Source organism: Triturus cristatus, chromosome 1_2, assembly GCF_964204655.1.
Source record: "Triturus cristatus chromosome 1_2, aTriCri1.1, whole genome shotgun sequence".
Taxonomy (NCBI): domain Eukaryota; kingdom Metazoa; phylum Chordata; class Amphibia; order Caudata; family Salamandridae; genus Triturus; species Triturus cristatus.
In genome coordinates, this window is record NC_140580.1 from 840,752,419 (window position 1) to 840,777,266 (window position 24,848).

Here is a 24,848-nt window from a genome sequence, read left to right on the forward strand (position 1 = left end):
GGTGGCATTACTAGTCTGATGGGAATGATGTAACATACTAATGAAAGTGTTATTGCGCAGCGCAAGTCTATAAGACAATTCATGTGGAGGTAAGTCACTAAAAGAATGTTCTGCAATAACATTGTGAACATTTCGGGCAATAGGGTAATATATGTGCAACAACATACTTGTAATAATTATTAAAAGACTTAAGGAAAACAAAATTAATAATGTCACTATACAATGGCTACGCAGTGATTTACAATACGCCTGTCGTTTCAACATTTTCCGGGTATTTTCTCTACTCAGGTCCAAGGGATACATGTCAGAGACAATTCAACCGCTTCACCTTGGAGAGGACTTAAACAATCAAATTGCTCGACTTGTTGGGCCTAAGCTTTAGTTTGTAAAGTTCGGTTTCAGTTTTTTCAACCAAAGGAAGTTTTGAATCAGTCTGTGAGGGAGTGCAGGGCACAATGTCTATATCCGAGGATAGTCCATGAAATTTCTTGATATGACTTGAATGAATCCAGCCCTTGCGGCCCTCGATCTTCACGGCTGTCCTTGTGGTCAGCAGGACCAACTTGGGTGTCTTCCACCTGGGCTCCAGCTGAGTCTTTCGGTCGAAATTTCTCACAAATACAATATCACCCGGAACTATGTCATGGGGTTTCACCTCAGTGTTGTCGGGAAAGGCTGCAGCTACCTGTGAACGACAAGATTGTAGTGCAGACATCAAGGAAGCCAAATAATCGGTCAGCATATTACAGTCAACATCAGTTATTTTGCGTGGTATGGGCGTCCCCCACATATTTGGTGGTCTGCCGAAGATCACCTCATACGGGGATAGCCCTGTTCGAGAGTGTGCTACCATTCTCATGTAAAAGAGTGCAACGGGTAATGCTACTACCCAGTCGACACCTTTCTCTCTGCATATTTTGGACAATCTGATTTTCAGTATCTGGTTATGTCTTTCTACGAGACCTGCTGCTTCGGGGTGTCGAACACAGTGGAATTTCCACTGATATCCTAGCAGAAGTGAAACATGTTTCATTAATTCGGATGAGAACGGCTGGCCGTTATCTGAGTAGACAACACGTGGTAAACCGTATCGTGGGAAGAATTCTCGAACTAACTGTTTGGCAGTGGTCGGGGCAGTGTAATCTGAAACCGGGTATGCCTCCGTCCAACGGGACAGAGCGCAGACAACTACGAGAACATATTTGAATCCTCGACATCGTTCCATCTGGATATAATCCATCTGGAGCACTTCAAAAGGATGATCAGGAGGATGAAATCCACCCTGTTCTACGGGAACGCTTTTTCCTGGGTTAAACTGACAACAGATCATACAGGTACGGACTTTTTGCTTTGCTGCTGCTCGTAAATGTTTATTGAACCAAATGTGTTGAATGCTGTCTAGCATAGCTTTTTCTCCGAGATGTGCTGGACTATGTGTAGTGTTAATTATAACTTGGACCATTGAATCAGGAAGGAACCACACAGACTTTTCCTTCATCATCCATCCCTGGTCCGTTTGGATCCCTCCTAATTCAGTCCATTTCTTTATTTCGTCTTGTGTAGCATGTGTCTGTATGTCAATTACGTCAAGAGTAGGATCTTTAACTGTCATACAATGTGTCGGTATCGGGACTATTGTCTTTGTCATGTCGGGAGTTTGAGCAGTCTGTTTAGCTGTTCTGTCGGCTAAATCATTGCCTTGAGAAATGATATCAGTAACTTTCGTATGAGCTTTACATTTCATAATTGATATTGCAGTAGGTAGATGTATTGCATCTAATAAGGCATGAATGAGGGGTCCGTGCTGAATGTGGGCACCGTGGGAAGTTAAATAACCTCTCTCTCGCCACAGCACGCCGAAGTCATGTACAACTCCGAATGCATAACGTGAATCAGTGTATATGTTGACTTTTTTACTTGTGGCTTGAATACAGGCTTGTGTCAGAGCGATGAGCTCTGCGGCTTGAGCTGACAAAGTATTAATACGATTGGTTTCAATGACTTCTGTATCTGTTGTGACTGCATAAGCAGCCACTAACTCTCCTGTACTTGTTCTCATACATGAACCATCTACATACAACGTCAGGTCTGGATCTGACAATGGGACATCTGTCAAGTCTTGTCTGGGTTTTGTCGTTATAGTAATAACTTCAATACAGTCATGAGCTAGTGGGTCTGTTCCGGTTACTGGCAAAAGTGTGGCAGGATTCAATGTGTTACAGCGTCTGATTTCTATATGTGGCTGAAACAATGTAAGTTCATACCCTGTAAGTCGTGCTATAGTCAAGTGTTGTGTTTGTGTTCTATTTACAAGAACCTCTACTGCGTGCGGTACTTGAACTGTCAATGGATGTCCTAACACTATGGCATCGCTTTGTCTGATTGCTAAAGCTGTCGCTGCCACTGATTTCAGGCACGCAGGCAGAGCCTGAGCTACGGGATCTAATGTACTAGAAAAATAAGCACATGGTTTGTGGGATCCTGCCTGTTCCTGTGTGAGTACTGACAAGGCAGTACCTTCGCGTTCTGTAACAAAGAGTGTAAACTGTTTTCTGTAACATGGTGTTGCTAAAACAGGTGCTTGACATAAAGCTTTCTTTAGGCTTTCAAAAGCTTGTGTATGTTCCTGAGTCCAAGGGAGAACAGTCGATGTGGCTGCCTCCTGGGTTGTCAACTGGATGAGTGGTTTTGCTAGAAATGCATATTGCGGGATCCACTGTCTACAGTATGAAGTGAGGCCTATGAAAGCCCGCACCTCCTTTTGTGTCTTGGGTATTGGCATGTTAGCTATTAACTGAATGCGGTCTGGTGTAAGCTGCCTTCCCTCCTTGGACAGCGAGTGTCCAAGATAAACAACTCGCTGGACACAGAATTGCAGCTTAGAAGGGGACACCTTGTGTCCCTTTTCGGCTAGAAATTTTAAAACTGTCAGTGATGCTTTTTCACATTCTGGTTCGCTTCTTGCGGTGATCAGCAAATCATCGACGTATTGGAGCAGAGCAGTGTTAACTGGCATGTGGATACTATCTAGTTCTCGTTTCAGTGCTTGGCTATAGATGCTGGGGCTTTCTGTAAATCCTTGAGGTGCGCGTGAGAATTTAAAGCTACGTCCATTTAAACTAAATCCGAATAAATATTGGCTTTCCGGATCTATTGGGACGCTGAAAAAGGCATTCTTGAGATCGATTACAGTAAAGAATGTCACTTCGGAATCAATAGCTGTCAGTAATGACGAGATATCTGGGACCACAGGGAATTGTGGCACAATGCATTTGTTTAACTCGCGCAGATCAATAACCAATCGATAGACTGGCGGGGCCTTTGGATCTGTTCGTTTAAGAATCGGGATTATTGGTGAATTACATACATTGGAGTCTGTTTCTACAACCACTCCTTGGGCAATGAGCTCGTCAATGATTTGTAGTAAAGCCACTACAGCATCTGGTGGTAACTTGTATTGTCGCATTCGTGGTAGCACCACTCCTGCCTTTAATGTGACTTGATATGGTGTAATATTCATGCGTCCAACATCAGTAGGGCCTTGTGCCCATAGATGTGTAGGTAAAGTCTGTAGTCGGGGATCCATGTCTCTAGACACATAGTGACCTTTAAAATCACGTAAAAACAATCTTACTCCTTCCGGAGAACAACATATTATGGCTCCTAGAGCTTTCAACGTTTTTATTCCTAGCAAGTTTTCTGGACATGATTTAGTAAGCAATAAATCTGTAGTTCGGGTCAGAGGTCCTATCGTAAGTGGCAGAGGTTGTGACACTTCATTAACAATAGGTTTTCCTGAAAAACCAAGGGAAATATTCTGTGAGCCTGAGAGGGGTGCCCCTGGAACTTCACTACGTTTTATGGTCGTTCGACTTGCCCCTGTATCGAGTAGAAATTTTCTATCTTGGCCTAATAATTCACTATGTACATAAGGTCCTTCTTGGTCTACTGGGATTTCAATAAGGGGTAAGTCAACTTCCCTCTCTAGGCTAGTTCATGCGTAACGCTGATACTCAGGATATTCATACTGTGCGGTCTGATACATTTGTCGTGTTGTTGTCTGTGTGGCAGCAACAGGCAACGGTGGTGCAGCTGGCACAAACTGTATTGGCTGTTGTGCGGCTGGCATGGCCTGGGCATGCTGTGGAGCTCCTTGTTCATTCTGCTCTTGTCTAAATGGCCGTGATCTTTCTTGTGTTTTACCTATGGCGATATTATGTTTTAAAACTGGACAATCGTGTACATAATGACCTGGCTTTTTACAATAATTGCATGTCCCTTTTACAGGTCCTGCTGAATCGGAATGTGTCATACCCTTTTTATGTCCTTCAGCTGGAACTGTCTGGGAAACTAGCATTTTCATTTTCGTGTCTTTCATGCGTCTGTGTTCATGTTCTTGTTCCTCTCTAATTCTATTGTGATGGTACTGTAACATTTGTAACATTTGTGATGGAGTGTTACCTTGCCAGGTACTCTCGAATTTTAATACTCTATTCTTTACTGGTGGCAGAGCATTTTCTACTAATTTTGTTACAAACAGATGTGGGTATGATTCGCTACTTGCTTTTATGCCACTATTTATACCAAAACATTTTTCAAATCGGGCATAGTAATCACTAGTGTCTTCATCTTGCTTCTGTTTACAGGCTGAAATTGTACCCCAATCTTCCTTTTTCGTAGTTAATAAACGTGGCAGTACCTGTACTAATAAACCTGGCAGTGCTTTAGTTTTATCCCCAAGTCCTGCTCCTGCAGTTCGGGCCTTTTCTTCTGCTTCTAACACTGACCATTCTATCTTTTGGTCTCCTACCTCCCACTCTTTTTCCTTGAGTTTCTCATAAATACCAGCAGGCATTAATACCTTTAATATTGTCATAATGTCGGGATAGATATACTCTCCCATGAGTAACATGTCTTTAATTTCTCGGTGAAAACCCGCTGGATCTTTGTCATGACTGGGTACCACTTTTTTCATTTGTAACAATTCTATTTTCGATATGGGCGTATATACAAATACACGTTTGAACTCGTTGTCCTCGCCTTTTATTGGGTGCACTTCTCGTAAGGGATTCTTGTCTATCCATGTGATACGTAGTTCTTTCCTTGACGGGCAATGAGTCACGGTCTGAACATACAAAAAGAATATACTGCTTTCTTGATTCTAGAATTTCTTTAATTAATTTAGTACCTGAACCTCTCCATTTATTCATAAGTAATTCAGTCAGTATGTCAGGTAAGGGACCAGGGTCCGAATGCTGACTCCGATATAGTATAATGAGTTGTTGAATCATATAAATCCCAGCTAACCTCTGTTCATCTGGGGTAAGATTCAAAAATGTGCGTACTACTGTATCATCACTATATTTTCCGGGACTGTCCACCCAATGGACAGCTGCCCTGGCTAAATCTTGTTCATCCATAGAATCGAGAAAATGATAACCCCTTCGTTCTTGGAGTAGTTTGTCGGCGGTTTGGAACGAGTGCTCGTTAGACCTTATATTAATTATAGGTATTTGGAAATTCCTGTTATTATCTGGACACAGCGGACGTATCGAGTCAGTAAGACATCTATTACTATTACAAGATCTTCCTCTACCTACATAGGCTATGGTGTCCGACTGTCCTGTGGGCAGTCCTGACCCTTCTTCCTCGCTTTGTTCGAACTCGTCTACCTCTAATCTCTCTTCGTGTAGGCGTTCTATTTCTTTACGGATCTTTCGGCACATGGCTATTATACAATTTTGTTTATCATGTCTCCCTTCTGATATATTCTGGCTCCATCTTGTAAGAATTTTCATTGCTTCCGGGTCTACCCCCGGTCGGTCTTGATTTCTGATCACACAGTTTATGAGGAAACGTAACAGTTCCCCCTGTATCTCTACTTTCTGGTATTCCATAGCTCTGTTAATACATTCTGGATCTCGCCCTGTTTGGACAAAATTATATATTTTATCTAGATGCTCAGTCATTCCTGGTAACTTTCCTAAATACACTGCGGCTCGTCTGATACGCAATGATGCCAGGGTCATTTCGTCCTCTTTACCGGGCACAGGGTCATATCTACAATCTATAAGAAGTTCCTTCAGCGTACGGGCACTTATGAGTTTCGGTGTGCGTGGATGTGCTGACTCTTGAAAAGTAAGTTTATTTATTCTGGGTGGCGTAGAAAAAATGTTGCTAGCACCTCCCGTAGCCCCATCTGGGGTGTCGGGCGTGAAAGGATTCGTCGAACGTGACACAGCAACTACAGGTGTGGACATAGCTGTAGAAGTAGCTGTAGGAGCGGATGCAGAAACAGATGTGCTTGCCGGAACTTGTGACTCGATTTGTTGCTGTAGGGATACGGGCACTGGATCTTGGCGTTGAACCTCCCTGGTATGCGGTCTATGTGGGGCGGAATTAGCATACTCGGGAGCTGCGTCATCTAAATATGAGGAAAGAAAAACATCTTCTGCGGTTCTAGGATGCCCCTTAGGATGTACCTTTATTGGGAACAATGGGGGTTGCAAGTCTTTCGGTATTTCTGGAGTAGCCTTAGGTAATCCTTCGGCCAGAAGGGGATACATACCATTCATAAGGGCATTTCTTTGTCTGTCTACTTGTTCTGATTTCACTCGGCTACCTTCCTCAATTAATAGATTCTCTCGAACTTTATTTGAACTTTCTTTATTCTTTTCTTCCTGTCTACGTGCTTTTTCTGTGCGTCTATGAGATTCTTTACGCCATAACTCAACGGCGTCTTTCTGTGACTGTCTGACCTTCCTTTTCCATAACTCTTCCTCAACTTTCATGATGCACTCTGCATCCCAGGTTCCCGCTGTGGGCCACCTCTGACTTTCTGGTAATCCCTTGGTGTAGTCTACCCATAAATCAAGAAATAATATAGCGTCTAAGCCATGTTTGTGATACATAAAGTGCCCTGGAGTGTCCCTAGGAGGAATAGGAACGGCTTCTTCGAGAACCCCTTTTCTAGTAGTGATCTGTCTTAATTTCGAGAAGAGCGGCATATTGAGAACTGACCTTATACTTGATTTTGACCAACTGACCTGATACTTGAATTTGAACAGACTTAATACAATAAACACGATAATGAACAGTCATTCATACCACACTATACAGGACGTTTTTTAAACACATTAAACATTTAACATTAAACCTTTAACTGAAACAACAATGATGATCGTCTGCATAACTAATCACCAAGCTTAATTCTTGACAATAACTAGATACTTCGGAATACTTGATATACTGCTAAACAGTACAGATACACTGCTAAAACAGTGCAGACCGGATTTGTGTACCCAAACCCGTCTTGACCGGCACAACCTATGTGCACGTCAGAAATGCCTCCCCAGCAATGGTACTCACCGGGTAGCTTCGGAAACGGAAGGCCTCAGTAACTTGAACTTGAACCGGACTGGACTCGACTCGACTCGTCGGACACTGGGCTTGGCTTCGGACTGGTGGGTCTCTGTGTACCTCGGATCTTGCTCTCTCAGCTAGGCTCTGGTCGGGATACTTCGCACTTCTCACCGCCTCGTCTGGGTGTTGATCGCAGTCTCAGTCGCCCCCGCTTGACCGGAGGGAGATACAGGAAATCCTGCTGGTACGCGTTATTGTCCGTCCAGCTGTGGCAGGAGACCGGGCCTGCAACTCACCGCCGGCGCGTGAGATGAGAAAGTGTCCCTGTTCGGGCGCCATCATGTGGTAAATAATTTTCCTTTACCGGGACTGAATTTGATACATAAACATAATAAAATAGCTCAATAAAATGAGAGGCAGAATCCGTGGTATTAGAGGTTCGGAATGGGCTTTATTCCAATAATCGATTATAAATCGGATGCTTCAAGTTCCATCACCCCGGAGGTTCAGGAAGTGAAGTACATACATTATTGACATGAAATGACTTTTATAGTACATATATTACTATGAAGCGAATGCAATAGGCGTAACAATTGATAAGGAAAATGACGAGTTGTCTGCGTAACAAAAGATGGGTGGAACAAGGGGTAAAGAGAAACATAATTGGTTGTGATGTCACCTATAGGTGGATCTATAAGATAATACTTGGCATAGATGCGCGCGCAGCAGTATGACGTGTAATTGACGTGTAACTAGGGGGTGAAGGGGACTTGACATTTAGCTCTACATGTGGAGACAAGAAGTCTGGGGGGTCAAGTCAACCTAGTCCCGAATCATATCTAACATCCTATGTTTAAAGAACTATGTTATCCATAAAGAAGGACTCTCGGACAGAATCTATTCTATACTGACTGTGCGTGCGTGTACAAGCGTCTAGGTGTCTACACTAAATGCGAGGGCAGGAATCTTCCATAGTAACAGGACTATGAATTACTTGCATGAGGGCAGAGAAGCCGGGCCCTTTGCTTGGTAACTGGAAGAATGTTTACTTAAACTACTAGGCAGGAATGCATCGGCTGAGGGGGAAGCAGATAACTCGAAGGTGAAATACAGTTTTTGGCAGAGAATAGGCTGATGTCAGACTTCGTGAGCCGCGCAGAGAATGAGACAAAGTTCATGGTCACAGATGCAGGCTCAGACTGGAGCTTTCAGAGGCAGAAGGCAAGAAGAGTTTGATGACAGAATCAGGGCCTACTTGCCTGGACTGTAAAATGGCATAAGTGAACCATATAAAGCCGGTGGCCTTTCGTACTTAGGAATGGAATATCCGGCCTATTCATGGCGGATCTGGCAGAGGACATGTTGACGGTGGACGCACATGTGTTTGCGTCTTTATAACTGGAACTGGAGGGAACATACATGTACTTGTGACATGCACATAGAACCGTTGGGGTCCAAGATAGGGGACATAACTGACCAGAAAAATCCATATTTCCACAATACGAAGGAGCTGCGAGACTGGAAAAAGCAAATAGCTAAGGAAGTAAGAATAATCACAGTGCAGGCGAAGCAAGGATATAAGTGATAAATCTTAACTTCGTCAGAAGAGGGCCTTATACAAAAAAAGAAAGTTGGAAAAGCAAAAACAGCAAGGCAAGAGGATACATGAAATAAGTTGTTACAATCTAGCAAGTCCAAAAACAGCAGAGAATTCTGGGGGTTGATAAACAGGCTCAGCCCTTCAGACTATCATTACAATGCAGGGATCTCAGAGGAAGACTGGAAGTCGCATATTCTCAAAATGTACACGCCACTTGCCACAGTCCCAGGGGAAGATGAAAAACATACAGAAGCAAAATAAAAACATTTTTTTTAAAAAGAGTGGAGTGGAGACCAGTCCTCAGGAGGACAAAGGAGGGACTGCAAACTACAGAAAGGCAGCGGGACACGCAAATGTACAGAAAGCACAATTTAAAAGTAATGAGATGCACCTTATTGATGACCAACGTTTGGAAAAAATACTGAAGAAGCTGAAAGCAGATGGGGTGCCAGGCCAAAATGGCCTGCCAAATGCTCTCTTTAAATACAACTAGGAACGAAAATGGGTGTGGCTCAAATCAGCAAGGCTGAGCCGATAAACATGAGAAACTAAAGAGAATGCCAATGCTGATCACTATTTCACAAAATCAATAGGCCGCGGAAGAAAAGTCAAACAACCACGTCTGTACTAATTAATAGTATTTATTCAAGCCATATCTTTTTTGTTGTTCAAATGAATCTTGTATGAAAAATATTTTTCAATTAGACGAACAATTAAGCACCACATAGAAGAACTTTTTTACAAAAAAACACGTATGACACACAATTGAGCACAATAACTAAACTGCCAATGGGGCAGATGCACTAATTCATAGACACATTCAAACACCACTCCTCATTCATCAAGACACACACTCGTTCCAAACAATATGCCTTTGGTAACAGGTGACATCAATTTGAATAAACCAAAGGACTCTCCAAACAAGGTAAACTGTTAATCAGGACCGTTTAGATGTGAATATAAACTATTCATTAGACAATCATTTGGCAGAATAAACAAGATAATTCTAAGAATGCACCAAAACGAACTAATTACACCAATGTTTGGAATAACAACAGAAAAAAGGTCTACGCGTTTCGAACCCCGTTTTGTTTGACTGGTGGGGTTCTCCTCAGGACCACAACACTAAAAAGTAAAGGAGAAAGGAGAATTGAAACTAGAGATAAATCTACAATGCCTGAGAGTGCAACAGCATTACCCGCCACCTAGATATAACAAATCTTACCGAAGTGGCAGCACACTTATGAATGCCCTTTCAGTGTTCAAAGGTGAGTCAAACTAAAACAAAAAAGAAGTGAAGAAAGAATTCAGTCACTATGATGGACGGAAAGTGGAAGAACCGTCAGGGAATAACTTAGTATTCATTCACTTACTGGTAAAGAAATTCCGGGTTGGACAAATGGGGAAAACTGTCTTAGAACAATCAAGTCATCACACGTAGATAGGTGGGAGCGAGACGCGATCCTCTTTAAATACAACACAGAATTCTGGGCCAAATATTTAACAAATTTTTAAATAATTGTTTAATCAGGTTTACTGTACAAATAGGATCACCCCAACATGGAAAGGAAGACTTTCACCCCATATACAAAAATAGCAACCAACTTTCACCTTTGAACTACAAGCTAATCTTACAGACCAAAATTTCAATCCAAATTGTATGCCTCATGTCTATTTGCAGATCTCCAAACATGGGCTGACGAGAAGACCATTCCAAAAAATCAATCAGGTATCAGAGCAGGTATGGGGACAACCACAAACTTATCAATATTAAGTATAGCAACACAAAAGGGGGTGCTAGGTGGCGCACGAGCGGAATGGCCGCCATTGTGTGAGTCTCCCGCAGCCTGGTGCAGGCATCCTATAATTTTCCTTGTCCCAACGACGAAACTCACCCAGAAACACAGCGGCGAGTAGAGCCCAGAGTCTGGGGTACAAGCGCTCCAAGTTTGACGGCGATCCGACGCGGACCGAAGCTGCTGCTGCCACTTATGGAAGGGACCGCGGCACGTCCCTGAGCGGCCTGGAGCTGTCACGCGGTGACGATCAGCACGCAAGCACCACGGCTCCCATGTGGCATCAAGGCCGCCGTCCTGTAATGGCGGTGGCTGAGGAGCGGTGAGTGCCTTCATCTCGGCGCACGTATATATATATATATATATATATATACTCTTGTTGAGGCAGAGGACGTGCTTCACTGCGCTGCAATAACGGTATGCAGATCTACAAGCGCGGCGAGCTACAGGCCTGGACTACCACACGGGTGGCGGATCGGCCATAGGTGGTGACAGCACTGCGCGCACACATTACAGAAGAAACTGTGCTGAATGTGTAGTGAGGCGCGCAAAATACTGAGGAAGAATCCGCCTTGGGAACCGCAAATATTAGTGAATAAGCAACACAGCCTCACAGCACTGTAATACTATCCTGCTCACTGACTGGGGGTCTGGAGAGGAGCTACCAAGTGAACTGTTGCAGGCAGACTGATAGATAGGGGAGGGTGCGTTCTCTGAGACCCTGCTGCCATGCGCCCTTGAGGCCTGCGGGCGTGAGCGGTGGTGTGGGGTGCACTATCCTTGCTACCAGCCTGCTGAAGGGCCAAATCTGAAATACCAGCTACATACGCCATATCTCCACACGTGACGATAGGGCAGATACGCACCCCATGTTGTGAGGAGGCCCTCCTGCTGCTAGCACCGTACTTGCGGACATCACTGTGCGCTCTACAGAACTGAGGGATCCAACATGGGGAAACCAGACACGCGCCAACCACGTCTTACATTTGACGCAAAGAAAAGCACGCGGCTACAGACAACGGAGGCAGATACTGGCGCAGAGAGCTTGCCGCAAGACCCACTGTCCGCACAGGGCGACGATATGATGGCGATCCTCCAGGAAGTGCGGCAGGGCTTCGCGAACATGGCTGATAAAATGGATACCCTATCCACGCGAATGGACGCGATAGTCCACAAAATAGATGGCCACGAGACACGTATAAAAGACACTGAACATCTAATATCAGAGGCTGAAGACAATACAGCCCGCATTCAAAGCACAGTAACACAGATGGACAAGCTCAAAGATAATAGCTGCCAAAAATGAGGACATTGAAGCGCAAAGTCGGAGGAATAACATTCGCTTGCTAGGAATACCAAAAACTACCAACACAGGCAAACTGGAGGAATACATTAAGAAACTGCTGCGGAAGGAGTGGAATCTTTATCCCCTCACTTCATTGTTGAAATGGCCCATCGTTCTCTCGGACCAAAACCACCTCCTGGAAGCACTCCCTTACCTATCATCGCACGCCTACTGAATTATAGGGATAGGGATGTGGCCCTAAAAGTGGCGAGAGAGAGGAGACAGCTACACTTCGAGGGAGTACCCTTCACCATATATCCTGATTTTACCGCACACGTCCAAGAAGAGCGGCGTAAATTCCTCCCTGTGAAACAAAAGCTGCGGCAAGCCCAAATTGACTATGTCCTTCTTTATCCCGCACACCTCAGAGTAAAGTTCCAGGGTAAACATGTTCTATACAAAGCCTCAACAGGTCGAAGAATTCCTAAAGCAGCTCAAGAGACAAAAGGCCACATCCTCCACACCACAAGATTTGCCGAGATCGCCCTCACCGGACTTAGAATGATGGCTATATGATTGGATGATTATCCGTTATGTCTTTTGCTAATAAGAATTGACACTGCATTGCTGCGGCGAGGTTACTTCCATACCATGTTTTCACAACATTGGGGCGCCTGATGGAAAGGACAAGACTTCCTCTCAGAGGGGACATGTGGCTTGGAGACGGCCAGGCACCCTCGAGGCCCATTACGGGACGTGCTTGACGACACAGGCATCCCCTAAACGGCAAGAGATACCTGTGGGCCACCTAGCAGAACTTCCCCCTACGGGTGATTCTCCCCCCCCCTTGTTTAGACTCGCTCTGGTCATTGACTAGAGAAGTTCAAAGTAATGGTTTGTCTAATGGGTACTATGGAGAGTCGGATGTAACTGACATGATTGGGATGCTCCAGTGAGCTGGGGGGGGGGTAGGGGTTTGGGTTAATGAATACGATGACAGGCATATCTTACGTTTTTTTTTTTTTTTTTTAAATGCGATTCTCTTGCTATTCAATTATGCTTATATGTGGCTTTGCACTCTATCAGATGTTACATTGCACAAGGGTATGGTGGACCCGGTGGAAAAAAAATCAACTAAATATAATGTCCTGGAATGTCAGGGGCTTGGGGGATCCGAGAAAACGCAGACAGATTCTAGCATATTTAGATCGTCAACAGATAAGTATAGCACTGCTTCAGGAAACCCATATTAACCCACATTCCCCAGTCATGTTCGCTAACAAGTGGGCAGACAGTAGGTTTTATTCCTCATACTCCTCCTATGCCCACGGCACAGCTATTTTAATAAAAAAATCGAACGCCCTTTGCACTGGCAGGTGTGATAACAGACCCCCAGGGACGATATGTAATAGTATGGGGCCGCTTGGGTAGGGACTCAGTTACGATAGCCAACTGCTATGGCCCTAATGTAGACACACCTGAATTCTTTAATAACATTTGGGGCAAAATTGCGAGCGTAGGGTCCACACATATAATCTGGGGCGGGGACTTTAATGTAGCCCTTAATCCAGTCCTGGATAGGTCCAACGCCGCAGCGCACCATTACACCAACTCTCAATTGTCACTGCAGGGAATACTGAATGAGGGGGGATTGGTAGATAGCTGGCGTTATAGCCACCCACAGGTCAAGGTAGGCACACAATTCACAACGTACGCTGGGACATGGGCTCGTTTAGACTATTCCCTACTCTCCAGGGGCCTGGGACAGGCTATCCGGAATGTTGTCCATCCTGTCAGAAGCTTCTCAGATCATTGCCCAGTGAAACTCACTCACACCTCCAGGTTACGACAAACCCAGACCTAGTTGGCGACTGCAACCTACTGCTCTACTGGACACGGATTTTCATAGTAAACTAGGGGAAGAGATTCAAGATTTTTTTCGGAGAAACAAAGGGTCAGAGGACAGCATGGAGATGATCTGGGAGGCCTTCAAGGTCACAATCAAAGGGTTCTGTATATCAAAAAGGTTTGGGGTGCTCAGGGATATTCAAAACACGCTCAGGAAACTGGAACAAGACCTGAGAATGCTAGAGGTGCGGATGGGAACCAGGTCAAGTGCACAAAGACTTTCGGAATATGAGGATGCTGCAATACTAGAGACGAGATTCAGGGGACGATATTGGGTGGCCCGTAGATACGGTGAGGGTGAACGGCCAGGAAAAGCCTTAGCTGAAGTGATTAGGCGCCCTCGCTTCTCCACTCACATCCTAGAATTTAAAGGACCTAGGGAGATAGTGCAACGAGACACAATTGAAATGAAATGAAACCACGCAGCACGACGGATTGGTGTACATGGACGATTTCTTGGGAGATGTGGCACTTGGGTGGCTAAGCAATACGCAGAGGGAATTCCTATGCCTTCCTTTTGAGCTGGACGAAATCAGAAGCAATAATGCAGCTGAAAAATGGGAAGGCGCCTGGCTTAGACAGCCTTCCCGCCGAATTCTATAAGCATTATATAGAGATTATGGCTCCAGTTCTTAAGGAAATCTACGAAGAATCCTTAGAAAGGGGAGTGCTTCCCCCCTCGATGAGAGAAGCGCTGATCACGTCCCTTTTGAAGCCTGGCAAGGCTCCCGATTCTTGCGACTCTTATAGGCCGCTTTCGCTTATAAATTGTGACACGAAAATCCTGGCTAAAATCTTGGCTAATCGGTTAACACTTTTAATGGATAAGCTTATCCTTCCCGACCAGTCGGGATTTGTCCCCGGACGAGCCACAACTCACAACCTTCGCACCCTGTTCTCCCTACTCCAGAATGTAGCACCTGAATTCCCACTAGCTGCAGTATTTTTGGATGCCACTAAGGTGTTTGATTCTGTGGAGTGGGATTATTTATTCGGGGTATTACAGCGCATGGGCTTTCCTCCTTTATTTCCTGGATTAGGTGGTTATATCAGCAGCCTACTGCCAAAGTGTTGATTAATGGTCATCTCTCTCCCGCTCTTTCCATCACGAGAGGCATACGGCAGGGATGCCCATTGTCTCCACTCCTTTTTGCTATAGCGGTTGATCCGCTGGCATCTAGGCTTTGACATCATCGAGATAGGGCGTTTTGTTGCAGTTTACGTCAAATCCCGATATCCCTTTATGCAGACGACATTACCTTATATATTAGGGATAGGGATACCCAACAAAAAGTTAACCCTATATTACGGGAATTCCTTGTTTTTGGCAGACTTTCTGGGATTAGCATCAACTGGGGAAAGTCTCTGTTTTTTTCCTCTAACACCTGCGGTTGCCAGATTTGCGCTAGATTTCCCGCTGGAATGGTGCGACACTGACCTACGCTACTTAGGTATACAGCTGGACGGAGACAGGGAAACAATTAGCCGCCTCAACTATGGCACAGCCATGACACGCCTTGCTGGCAATGTCACTCGCTGGATATCCCTGCCCCTCTCGTTCGCAGGCCGTGCTTCTTTAATTAAAATGGTTGTTCTCCGCGATGGGTGGGGGGGTGGGGATGGTTTTATGTTCCTTTAAGTGGGGGGACTGCCTTTGTTCTGCATGTCTCTTCTGTATTTTTTATTAGTTATTTCATGAGAAAAATGTCAAAGAAGGTATGCGTAATTTTGCTGTTGCGGAAGTCTCTGGGTCATGGAGCTTCGCTAAATGTGTATTTGACGAATAAAATATGTTTACAAAAAAAAAAATGGTTGTTCTCCCACAATTTGTATATCTTTTCATGAACATACCTTACCATCCTAGTTCCTTTTTCTCTAAAACTCTGCGTACTGAGTTACTACGACTTCTTTGGGGAGGTAAGCAACCAAGGCTCAAATGGTCTATACTTACAAAACCTTATGCTCAAGGTGGCTTTGATATACCAGACTTTGAGGTTTACTTTCTAAGTGCACAGGCACATTATGCTTATTATTGGATTAACCCCCCCAGATACATGCCACAGGTTGCTACGGAGGATTGGCTTGCTGACCCTATTCCGTTGGCCGGTCTTATACATGCCCCTGTTCAGACTCGCGCGACACCACCTACCACAGGCACGGTGGATGCATGGAACCGTATTGCAGACCTCCTCGATTCCCCGTTGCTATAGTCTTCGAGGCCTCCACTGTCCTATCATCCCTGCGTGCCATTACTGCAGGAGAAAGGCTTACATAAATTGAGCGAAAGGGTTAATGTCACTAAATGGGGCGATCTTTTTCATGAAGGCGTGTTCCGTTCTTCTGGCCACTTTTTCCAAGGGATTCAGCCTTCGCCTTTAGATTTTTTTCTTATATGTCCGACTCAGACAGGGAATCCGTTCGGTCATCCCCGACTTCCCACGGGAGCCCATGAATCTCGCCCCTTTGCACCTAATGTTGGGGTCAGCGGATGGCAAACATCTAGTGTCTAGGCTATACAACAACATACGCATACAACAAATAGGCGACCCTAGTCCAGCCCAAACGCACTGGACTGCAGAATTGGGGGTGGAAGTAACTGACTAACAATGGACATACTGTTGTCTCCAGAGCTCACAGATTTCTGCCAGTTGCAGACAGCGGGTAATACACTAAATTTCTACACCATCTGTACTACACCCCGGCCAAAAAGTTTAGATACCATCTGTCTGATAATGACCAATGCGAAAGGTGTAGGAGACCAGAAGCTGGATTTCTACATTTAGCATGGGAATGCCCGAGGGTGCAGGAGTTCTGGGAACAGGTTTATGCGGCACTTGAGAAAATGACGAATAGCACACTAGCGAGAGACCCCCCCTGATGGCGCTCTTAGGCTATGCTGCACAAATACCCAAATCACAGCGCAAATTCCTGGCTGTATCATTCCTACTGGCAAAGCGCAGAGTGGCCTGCCAGTGGGGCAGAGGGAGAGCTCCGAAGTTCAAAGATTGGCTGAGAGATCTGCTCTATTGTCAGGAACAATTGACCATATATGCAGAAACAATCCCACAAGCCTCTGGGCCCAGGGATATATGGGGTCCTCTCCAAAGTTACCTACTCATGCGAGACTCGGATGGGCCAGATGCTCCTCCTCTGGAAATCGATACTTAACTGTGTTGCGAGGTCACCACTCCATGTCTCCTATACTGCCATCCTCTATAGGACAGATTCATAATATCCCATTCAGTATTGTGGTTACATGCTCTGGAGTCTCCTGCACCGCCACTACTACTAGAAAATTTGTGACATGAGGCCTGGATGAGCTGTACGTAAGAGCGTGCTGTCTGCTAAATTGTCCCCCTGAAATTCTAGAATATGCTTGCTTTACAGTATTCGACATATGGACATTTGCTGTCATTGTATGGTGTCCATGTTTTATCCATCAGCGGTTTCTTTTTGATGTTGCAAAGAGTACAAAGAGAACACAATGTAAGAGGAAAGCCTGTAACATTTATGGTTTCTAGACAATGTAATCTTTGTTACACATGATGAAAATAATAAAATAAACGTAAAAAAAAAAGTATAGCAACACAAAGCTATACATCAGAAAAGTCCCCTATTTGCCTGCTTTGTTGATCTCAAAGCCGGCTTTGATAGAGTGACTTGTGGATGCCTCTGGACAAAACCGACAGGGAGGAGTCTCCCTGGTAAATTGCTTAATGCAATTATTGCCCTGTACATTAAAACATAGGCACAGGTTAAGATCAGAAATGGGAGTAAAGTAACAGCCATGCCACGGATTAAAACAGTGGTGTGTCCTAGTTTAATGTATACATAGCCGATCTGGCAAAAAGTCGAGAGGTTTTAACCAAGATTAGCTACAGAAGTAATTTGGGTACTTACAATATGCAGATGACATTCATACTAAGTCAGACACCTATTGCGCCTCAAAGGACAATAAATGCATTGGTCACATATATAGAACAGATGAGATGAATTTGAACAAAACAAAAATAATTTGCCTAATAGACAAAAAATTAAAGTCCTTCTCATGGGGAGCAAAGGACAAAAGTATATAAGTAGCAACAGCTTAGAAATATTTTGGTATTTATGAGGAAGACCAGTTCTAAAAAAAACACAAAAAACATAGCTTTCCTACATGCCAAGCTGTTATCTTTAATCTGCATTTAAGTTGCTATAAAAAAAAAAACCACAACTGCTCGTCACAAACATCTTCTAAAAGTAGTGGAAGCCAAGGTTCGACCTACTTTGGCATATGGAACAGATATCATGCATGGGAAGGAAGTAGTTTTTAATGTGATACAAACAAAAGTGTACAAAACCAGATTTTGCTTGCCCAAGTCAAGCTCCTCACATCAAGTACGTTTGGAATTTGGGCTAAAAAAATAAAAACAGCTAATACAAAATTGGAATGATTTTTTTCAAACTCTGTTGGTCATTTCGCACAGCAGTGAGCAGGTCGTAGAATAAACTTTGTGGTCAGAGATAGAGACGTAAATAGGAACAACAACAAAAAAATTGTGGGGATTCCGATTACAACTGGCAATGGAAAGCCTTTGTATCAGTGAAGCATGGTCCGTGCCAATGAAAGATTTGCGTTTTGCAGGATAAGCAATGCGGCGACAAAATCCAAGACATTATTATTGGACAATTCTTCACTTGCAAAGAAACGACACGCCTGGACTGTCATCAGCACTTTTCAGAAACTTGAGCCTCAAGCTCATCTGACAGCTTACTTCCCATTGACACTAAAACATCACTTCATGATGTATCACTTGGGACAATTCATTGAAAAGGATTTGATACCTTCCTGGAAAAACTGCTCTACCACTCCAAATTGCTGCTTAGGTGAATATAATCAAGAATCAATCACCCATATATTCTGCACCTGTCCGGCCTTGCCAGAACAAAGACGAAATCTCCTTAGGCCACCACTCTGACAACTGCAAATTCGGACCTGTAGATTGCATGTTATTGCCTGGCTGAGCGGAACTTCAATGCCTCTAGCTTGCCGGGATACGAAATTCCTGAACCAGGCAAAGATTTTACTAGAATAGGCATAGTCAAAGATCCCGGAATGAGGGAATGAACTTAACAGAGGCTATGACACAGTGAAACCGGTCGTTTGTCACGACATGCAGTCTGATATACCAGGCTTAGCTACTAGTTGATTTTATAGGTACAGTAATTTAAGTAATCAACCCTTAAGGAATTAGGCAATTGTTTGAAATTTAGATATTTTTAACATGCAGAATGTATATGTAAAATATTATTAGAACAAGTGTACATCCAAGAGGAGTGAGATGGTCCCTTGATTTGCAATGATTTTGTAAAGGTTTTAAGTATGCAATAAAGTTTACTTACATCCCTTCAGCAGACTGCTGCAACAAATGTGTATGTGCGACATTTTCATGAGAGAACAGCTCTTCTAGTTGCACAATCTCATACATACGTCTCAGTCTATGGCAGAATGTCCTGCCAAAAGACGAGGCTCTATACTTCCAGGATTTAAACAGCTAAAGCAAACGAAGTGGAGTTCACATAATATTAGTTAAAGACCTGCTCAGGCTTACAGTATCTGTTAGTTCCAAGGTCCATAATTAAGCAATGTGGCCACATACACTTCTGTGATAGATGCTTATGTACAGCAACAGCATTCACAATACACGGCATAAACTTCAATGTGCGACTAGTTTGAAATGTATAAAATTGCATGTACACAATCTCTACCGATAATAAGATAAGTTCCCATATAACGTTGCGGATTACTTGGAGATACTTACCGATAACGTGTATTATAGGAGTTCCCACTGCATAAAATGCTCTTCTATACAAGCAGCCTCTAGGCATCATAGCAGGAACCACCATGAGAATCGCATGCAAACAAACACACAACCTGTGGGTGGCATAGCAAGAATACTCACTAGGGAACAGTATTTAGTGTATAGAGTTAATGTCCACACAAAAAATGTCGCGAGTAGGAGACTGGCATTCAGAAAGAGAACAATTCACTGCGTGAAAGTCCCTCATAACTTTCTTATGGCGTGAAAGAAATGCTCAAGAAGACACTGAAGAATGGCAGGTAAACAAATGGCTATAGTACCACAAGAGTTCGCATTAGAAAATAAATTGCTTGTAAGGCATGACAACAAACAGCTATCTGAAAAGAACTGCTAACCAATATTCCTGGGAAACACAGGCTCTGTCGACTACTGAAAATGCCCACATGCATAAACCCAAACTACGCGCTTTTTCAGACAGAATTAAGCTCTAAACATAAACGATACGTCTCTTCACGTTGTGCTAAACAGACACACAGACTACATACAGCCCTGACGCAATATAATGCATCCTTCAGGGGATTTCGAGAACACTTCAGCCAATGTTTTCATGCCCACGTAGCCACACGTTGAAAAACTGAACACAAACCCCTTCAAACATGGACCGGCTGGATTAATAACAGCTGGAAGGATACAGTTGCTCTGCCAGTGGTGGAACCAGATACTGGAACTGAACCATTTAAATTCCGGGGCAGCTCCTGCGACTGGAGCTTCTGACAGACATTGAAAAGCAATGCAAATACCTCCGTCTTTTCCCGTTTCTGCACGTTCTTCCAGATGGGTTCTGCTAGCGCTTTTCCAGCTGCTGCGGACCCAACAGGGCTGCGTCGATGCCCGGATTTCCTTGCCTCGCTCAGATCCGGCTGTGCGTAAGAGAGGTTCTGATGTGTCTGAGCGCACAGACTCGAGGTGCCCGCTGCAGTGCGGAGTCACGTGACCATGAGTGGGCAGCCCATGTGAGCTCACAAAAACAAGCTCCTGCGCTGCTCCAGCATTGCAGGAGCAGAGAGGCTGGGCTTGAGAGCACGTGCACCAGCGGACACAGTACGTTCACTTCTAGACTGTAAACAAAAACAGACAGGTATGCCGAAGGGTACTCGAGGTTACTGCTGCCAGTCTAGCTCTCCAGGGAAACACGAGGACACGCAAGGAAGAGAAGTTGCCCACAATAATGGAGCAGAAGGCCCACTGTGCTAGCTCACGCATAGAGCAGTATGCTACCTGCACGCAGTGATGCAAATGGGAGACTATATACAGCAGAAACAAGAGGGCTCACTACCTGCTCAGGCAGGCGAGGAAGGGGCGCTGGAAAGACTGCGTGGTTTAGAGGAACGAGAAAGCATCTGCGCGATGCAGAGAGGGAACCCCAAGTACACCACTTCCTGCACTGCATGTGAACGGAGGGATGCAAGTATCACCACGAGCCATCGATGGTGTTATATCAGAGAACAACGAAGAGAAAGCTGTCTCTGCAAGACTCACCCCTGACAATAGTGCGCACACAGTATTTCACATAAAAAATGTCAATCATGAGCCCAGACTGGCTGAAAGCTAAATTGCCAAGCCACAAGTCTGCATTGGCTGCAAAATAGCCCGCGTGATTCACCAACAGCCTACTAACAAGAGTAGGTAAGAGATAATTCGCTTGAGTCAAAAGACTGCTGTGAAGTTGCTATTGATTTACCTCGGATACCCCAAGGACGCATATCTTTTGAAACAGTGTGATCTATAAGAAAGAAAGGAAACTGCAAAGTCAACAGATAACACCATTACCCTCACAGGCATAGATTTGTTGCCAGAGATTAAGCCCGTCAGCAACGACCCTTGGAGAGAGTGGGATAGTGTGAAACACAGGGATTGTCAGCTCAATGTTAGCAGTGTGATGAAGGAAGCATATGTGAGATCAGCAGTGGCGGATGGTATAAAGGGGCGTAGGGGGTGTTGCCCCACCTACCAGCATCGGAGAAAACTAATGGGAGAGAATGAACACCAATGGAGCAGTTTAAAGAAGTGCTCACTGCTTGGTGCTCCCCCGTGAAACTTGAAAGTTAAACTATGTAAAATAAATATATATATTTTTTTACTTACTTATACTTTGTCCCAAAGAGTCTTCCTGCGCAATGTGCGCATGTGCAAAAGCTGGGCGAGAACTATTCCTCGCCCTCGAGGCACAAGCGAGGAGCAAGGAGGCGGGTGACATCAGCCTTGTGAGAGTGGCTGAATAAAGCGGCAGTAAATGGGTTTCAAATGGGGCGATAATGAATTGGCCCAGGGCGCGGTCAGTTGAGCGCCATACAGGGTAATGGGAAGGGGCAGGGCTGGCTAACAGTGAACTGAGTGCAGGGGGTGGTAACAATTGCAGCACTCCTTTCGCCTCCGTAAATTAGGCTTTCTCATTGGGTAAAAAGCGTTACAACAAACAATTGATGGACGGAATGCTGACAATGCAGACATTCTCCCCCAGTCAAGAGATCTGGGTTAAATCCATCGTTCTTTTGCCCACGACACCACCCCAGTTTAGACATGGCCATATGCAAATCAGTCTTGACCCTGTGCCTCATGGGAACAGCCCAGCCCGAACTGCCAAGCCATGCCTTCCCTGGACTAGAATCAAGCATCCTAGGACCGGTTTCTGGCTATCAGCCGTCATCAGCCAGGATAGCTGGACTCCAGTGGCGTAGTGAGCACGGGTCCACGTCTGGGAATACCCATCCCACTTAGGGCGAAAAGCGTTACAACAAACAATTGATGGACGGAATGCTGACAATGCAGACATTCTCCCCCCAGTCAAGAGATCTGGGTTAAATCCATCGTTCTTTTGCCCACTACACCACCCCAGTTTAGACATGGCCATATGCAAATCAGTCTTGACCCTGTGCCTCATGACTGGGTGTGAGTGTTTGATTGGTTCTGATGCTCCATCCATCACCACCCCCTTTTGTACCGCTTAGTTCGCCATAAGTTGGCAGGGTATGCTCAGACGTGAGTCCCTTGCTCACTTTGCCACTGGATTCAAGCAAGCCTGGCTGAAGACGGCTGAAATGCCAGAAACCGGTCCTAGGACGCTTGTTTCCGGTCCAGGGAAGGCATGGCTTGGTAGTTCGGGCTGGACTGTTCCCATGAGGCACAGGGTCAGACTGATTTGCATATGGCCATGTCTGAACTGGGGTGGCAGAGTGGGCTAAAGAACGGTGATGGATCAAACCCAGATCTGTTGACTGGGTGTGAGTGTTTGATTGGTTCTGATGCTCCATCCATCACCACCCCCTTTTGTACCGCTTTGTTCGCCATAAGTTGCCAGGGTATGCTCAGACGTGAGTCCCTTGCTCACTTTGCCACTGGATTCAAGCAAGCCTGGCTGAAGACGGCTGAAATGCCAGAAACCGGTCCTAGGACGCTTGTTTCCGGTCCAGGGAAGGCATGGCTTGGCAGTTCGGGCTGGACTGTTCCCATGAGGCACAGGGTCAGACTGATTTGCATATGGCCATGTCTGAACTGGGGTGGCAGAGTGGGCTAAAGAACGGTGATGGATCAAACCCAGATCTGTTGACTGGGTGTGAGTGTTTGATTGGTTCTGATGCTCCATCCATCCCCACCCCCTTTTGTACCGCTTTGTTCGCCATAAGTTGGCAGGGTATGCTCAGACGTGAGTCCCTTGCTCACTTTGCCACTGGATTCAAGCAAGCCTGGCTGAAGACGGCTGAAATGCCAGAAACCGGTCCTAGGACGCTTGTTTACCGGTCCAGGGAAGGCATGGCTTGGCAGTTCGGGCTGGACTGTTCGGATGAGGCACTGGGTCAGACTGATTTGCATTTGGCCATGTCTGAACTGGGGTGGCAGAGTGGGCTAAAGAACGGTGATGGATCAAACCCAGATCTGTTGACTGGGTGTGAGTGTTTGATTGGTTCTGATGCTCCATCCATCACCACCCCCTTTTGTACTTCTCATTGGGTAAGGCTGAGGCGACCGGGAGTGGCTATCCATTTAGTTTCAGTTTGGCAGGCAGCTCCTATTTCCGGGAGGGGTGCGTTTGTTGCTGGAAAAAGGCGCCTGCGGCCGTGGTTTCAAACGACACGACACATGTGCAGGTAAGCCTTTTCCCTTTTTTTGAACCCCAGGACTCAGCAGACCTGCTGTTAAATGTCGGATCCTGAGTCCGGAGCCCCTCACTGCACACGATCTATTCAGGAGCCCATCACTGCACACATGATCTGCTCCAGAATCGGAGCCCCTCCCTGTGCTATAACGCACTCTCTCACTGCACGGAGTGCACGCACTGGCTGCTACTCAACTTCTACGCACTGCCTACTTCTAAGCCGCACACTGCGGCTCTCACTGCATACATCGTCATCGTTTAATCCCGAGAACCTCACTGCACACACAGTCTACTGCGGATCATCTCACTGGACACATAATCCGGAGCCTCTCGCAGAACACGTCTTCTAGACTTCTACCCCAGCGCACTGGCTGATCTGAAGTATTTCACTGCACACCCCGTCTACCGAGTCCCGAGCCTCCCACTGTATCTACCTGCCACTACTCCTTCCTCCAGGTCTCACTGCATACATGTTTTACTACCAAAGTCCCTCACTGCACACAGCGTCTACTCCCGGTCCGCTCACTACACATACCTACCATCTGGACTTCTACCTGCACAGCTAACTGCCAAAGCGCACCTCTGCCCCTCTCCCTGCCCATACAAACTGTGACACCACCCTGCCAGTGCCACAGCCACCTCAGCATGAACTGGCATCCCTCCCTGCACACCCAGTCATAACTCCCTGCGCATGCGGTGCCTCTCCCTTCCTTTACACGCCAGCATCAGCCAGTGGGCTGATGCTGGCATGTAAAGGAAGGGAGAGGCACCGACCTGTAAGGAGGGGTCAGCCCCACAGGGCCCGCACTGGTGATGGGGTCACTGGGGGCGCCCCTGTTGGCAAAGCTCCGGGACCGTTACTGCAGCTCCTTAGACTGGTTGGGCTCTGCACTTCCTGCAGCTCGAACTGCAGCCCCTGGTGTCTCAGCAGGCCCTGCTGGGA

General features: G+C 45.5%; 1 protein-coding gene across 19 annotated transcripts in view; it reads right to left on the reverse strand.

Moving 5' to 3' along the window:
* Nucleotides 1-24,848, reverse strand: part of EIF4G3 (eukaryotic translation initiation factor 4 gamma 3) — a 1,568,346-nt gene that overhangs the window by 1,375,909 nt on the left and 167,589 nt on the right. For 2 of the 19 annotated variants that reach the window (XM_085608974.1, XM_085608972.1), the window contains exon 1: nucleotides 20,445-20,756. The exons of 15 other annotated variants lie outside the window; for them this stretch is intronic. In XM_085608974.1, the coding sequence (XP_085465100.1) occupies nucleotides 20,445-20,488 (44 nt within the window). In that variant the 5' untranslated portion in view covers nucleotides 20,489-20,756. Of the gene's footprint in view, nucleotides 1-20,444; nucleotides 20,757-24,848 lie in introns of those variants that run through there. 2 more of the 19 variants (XM_085608976.1, XM_085608979.1) reach the window with 2 other exon arrangements.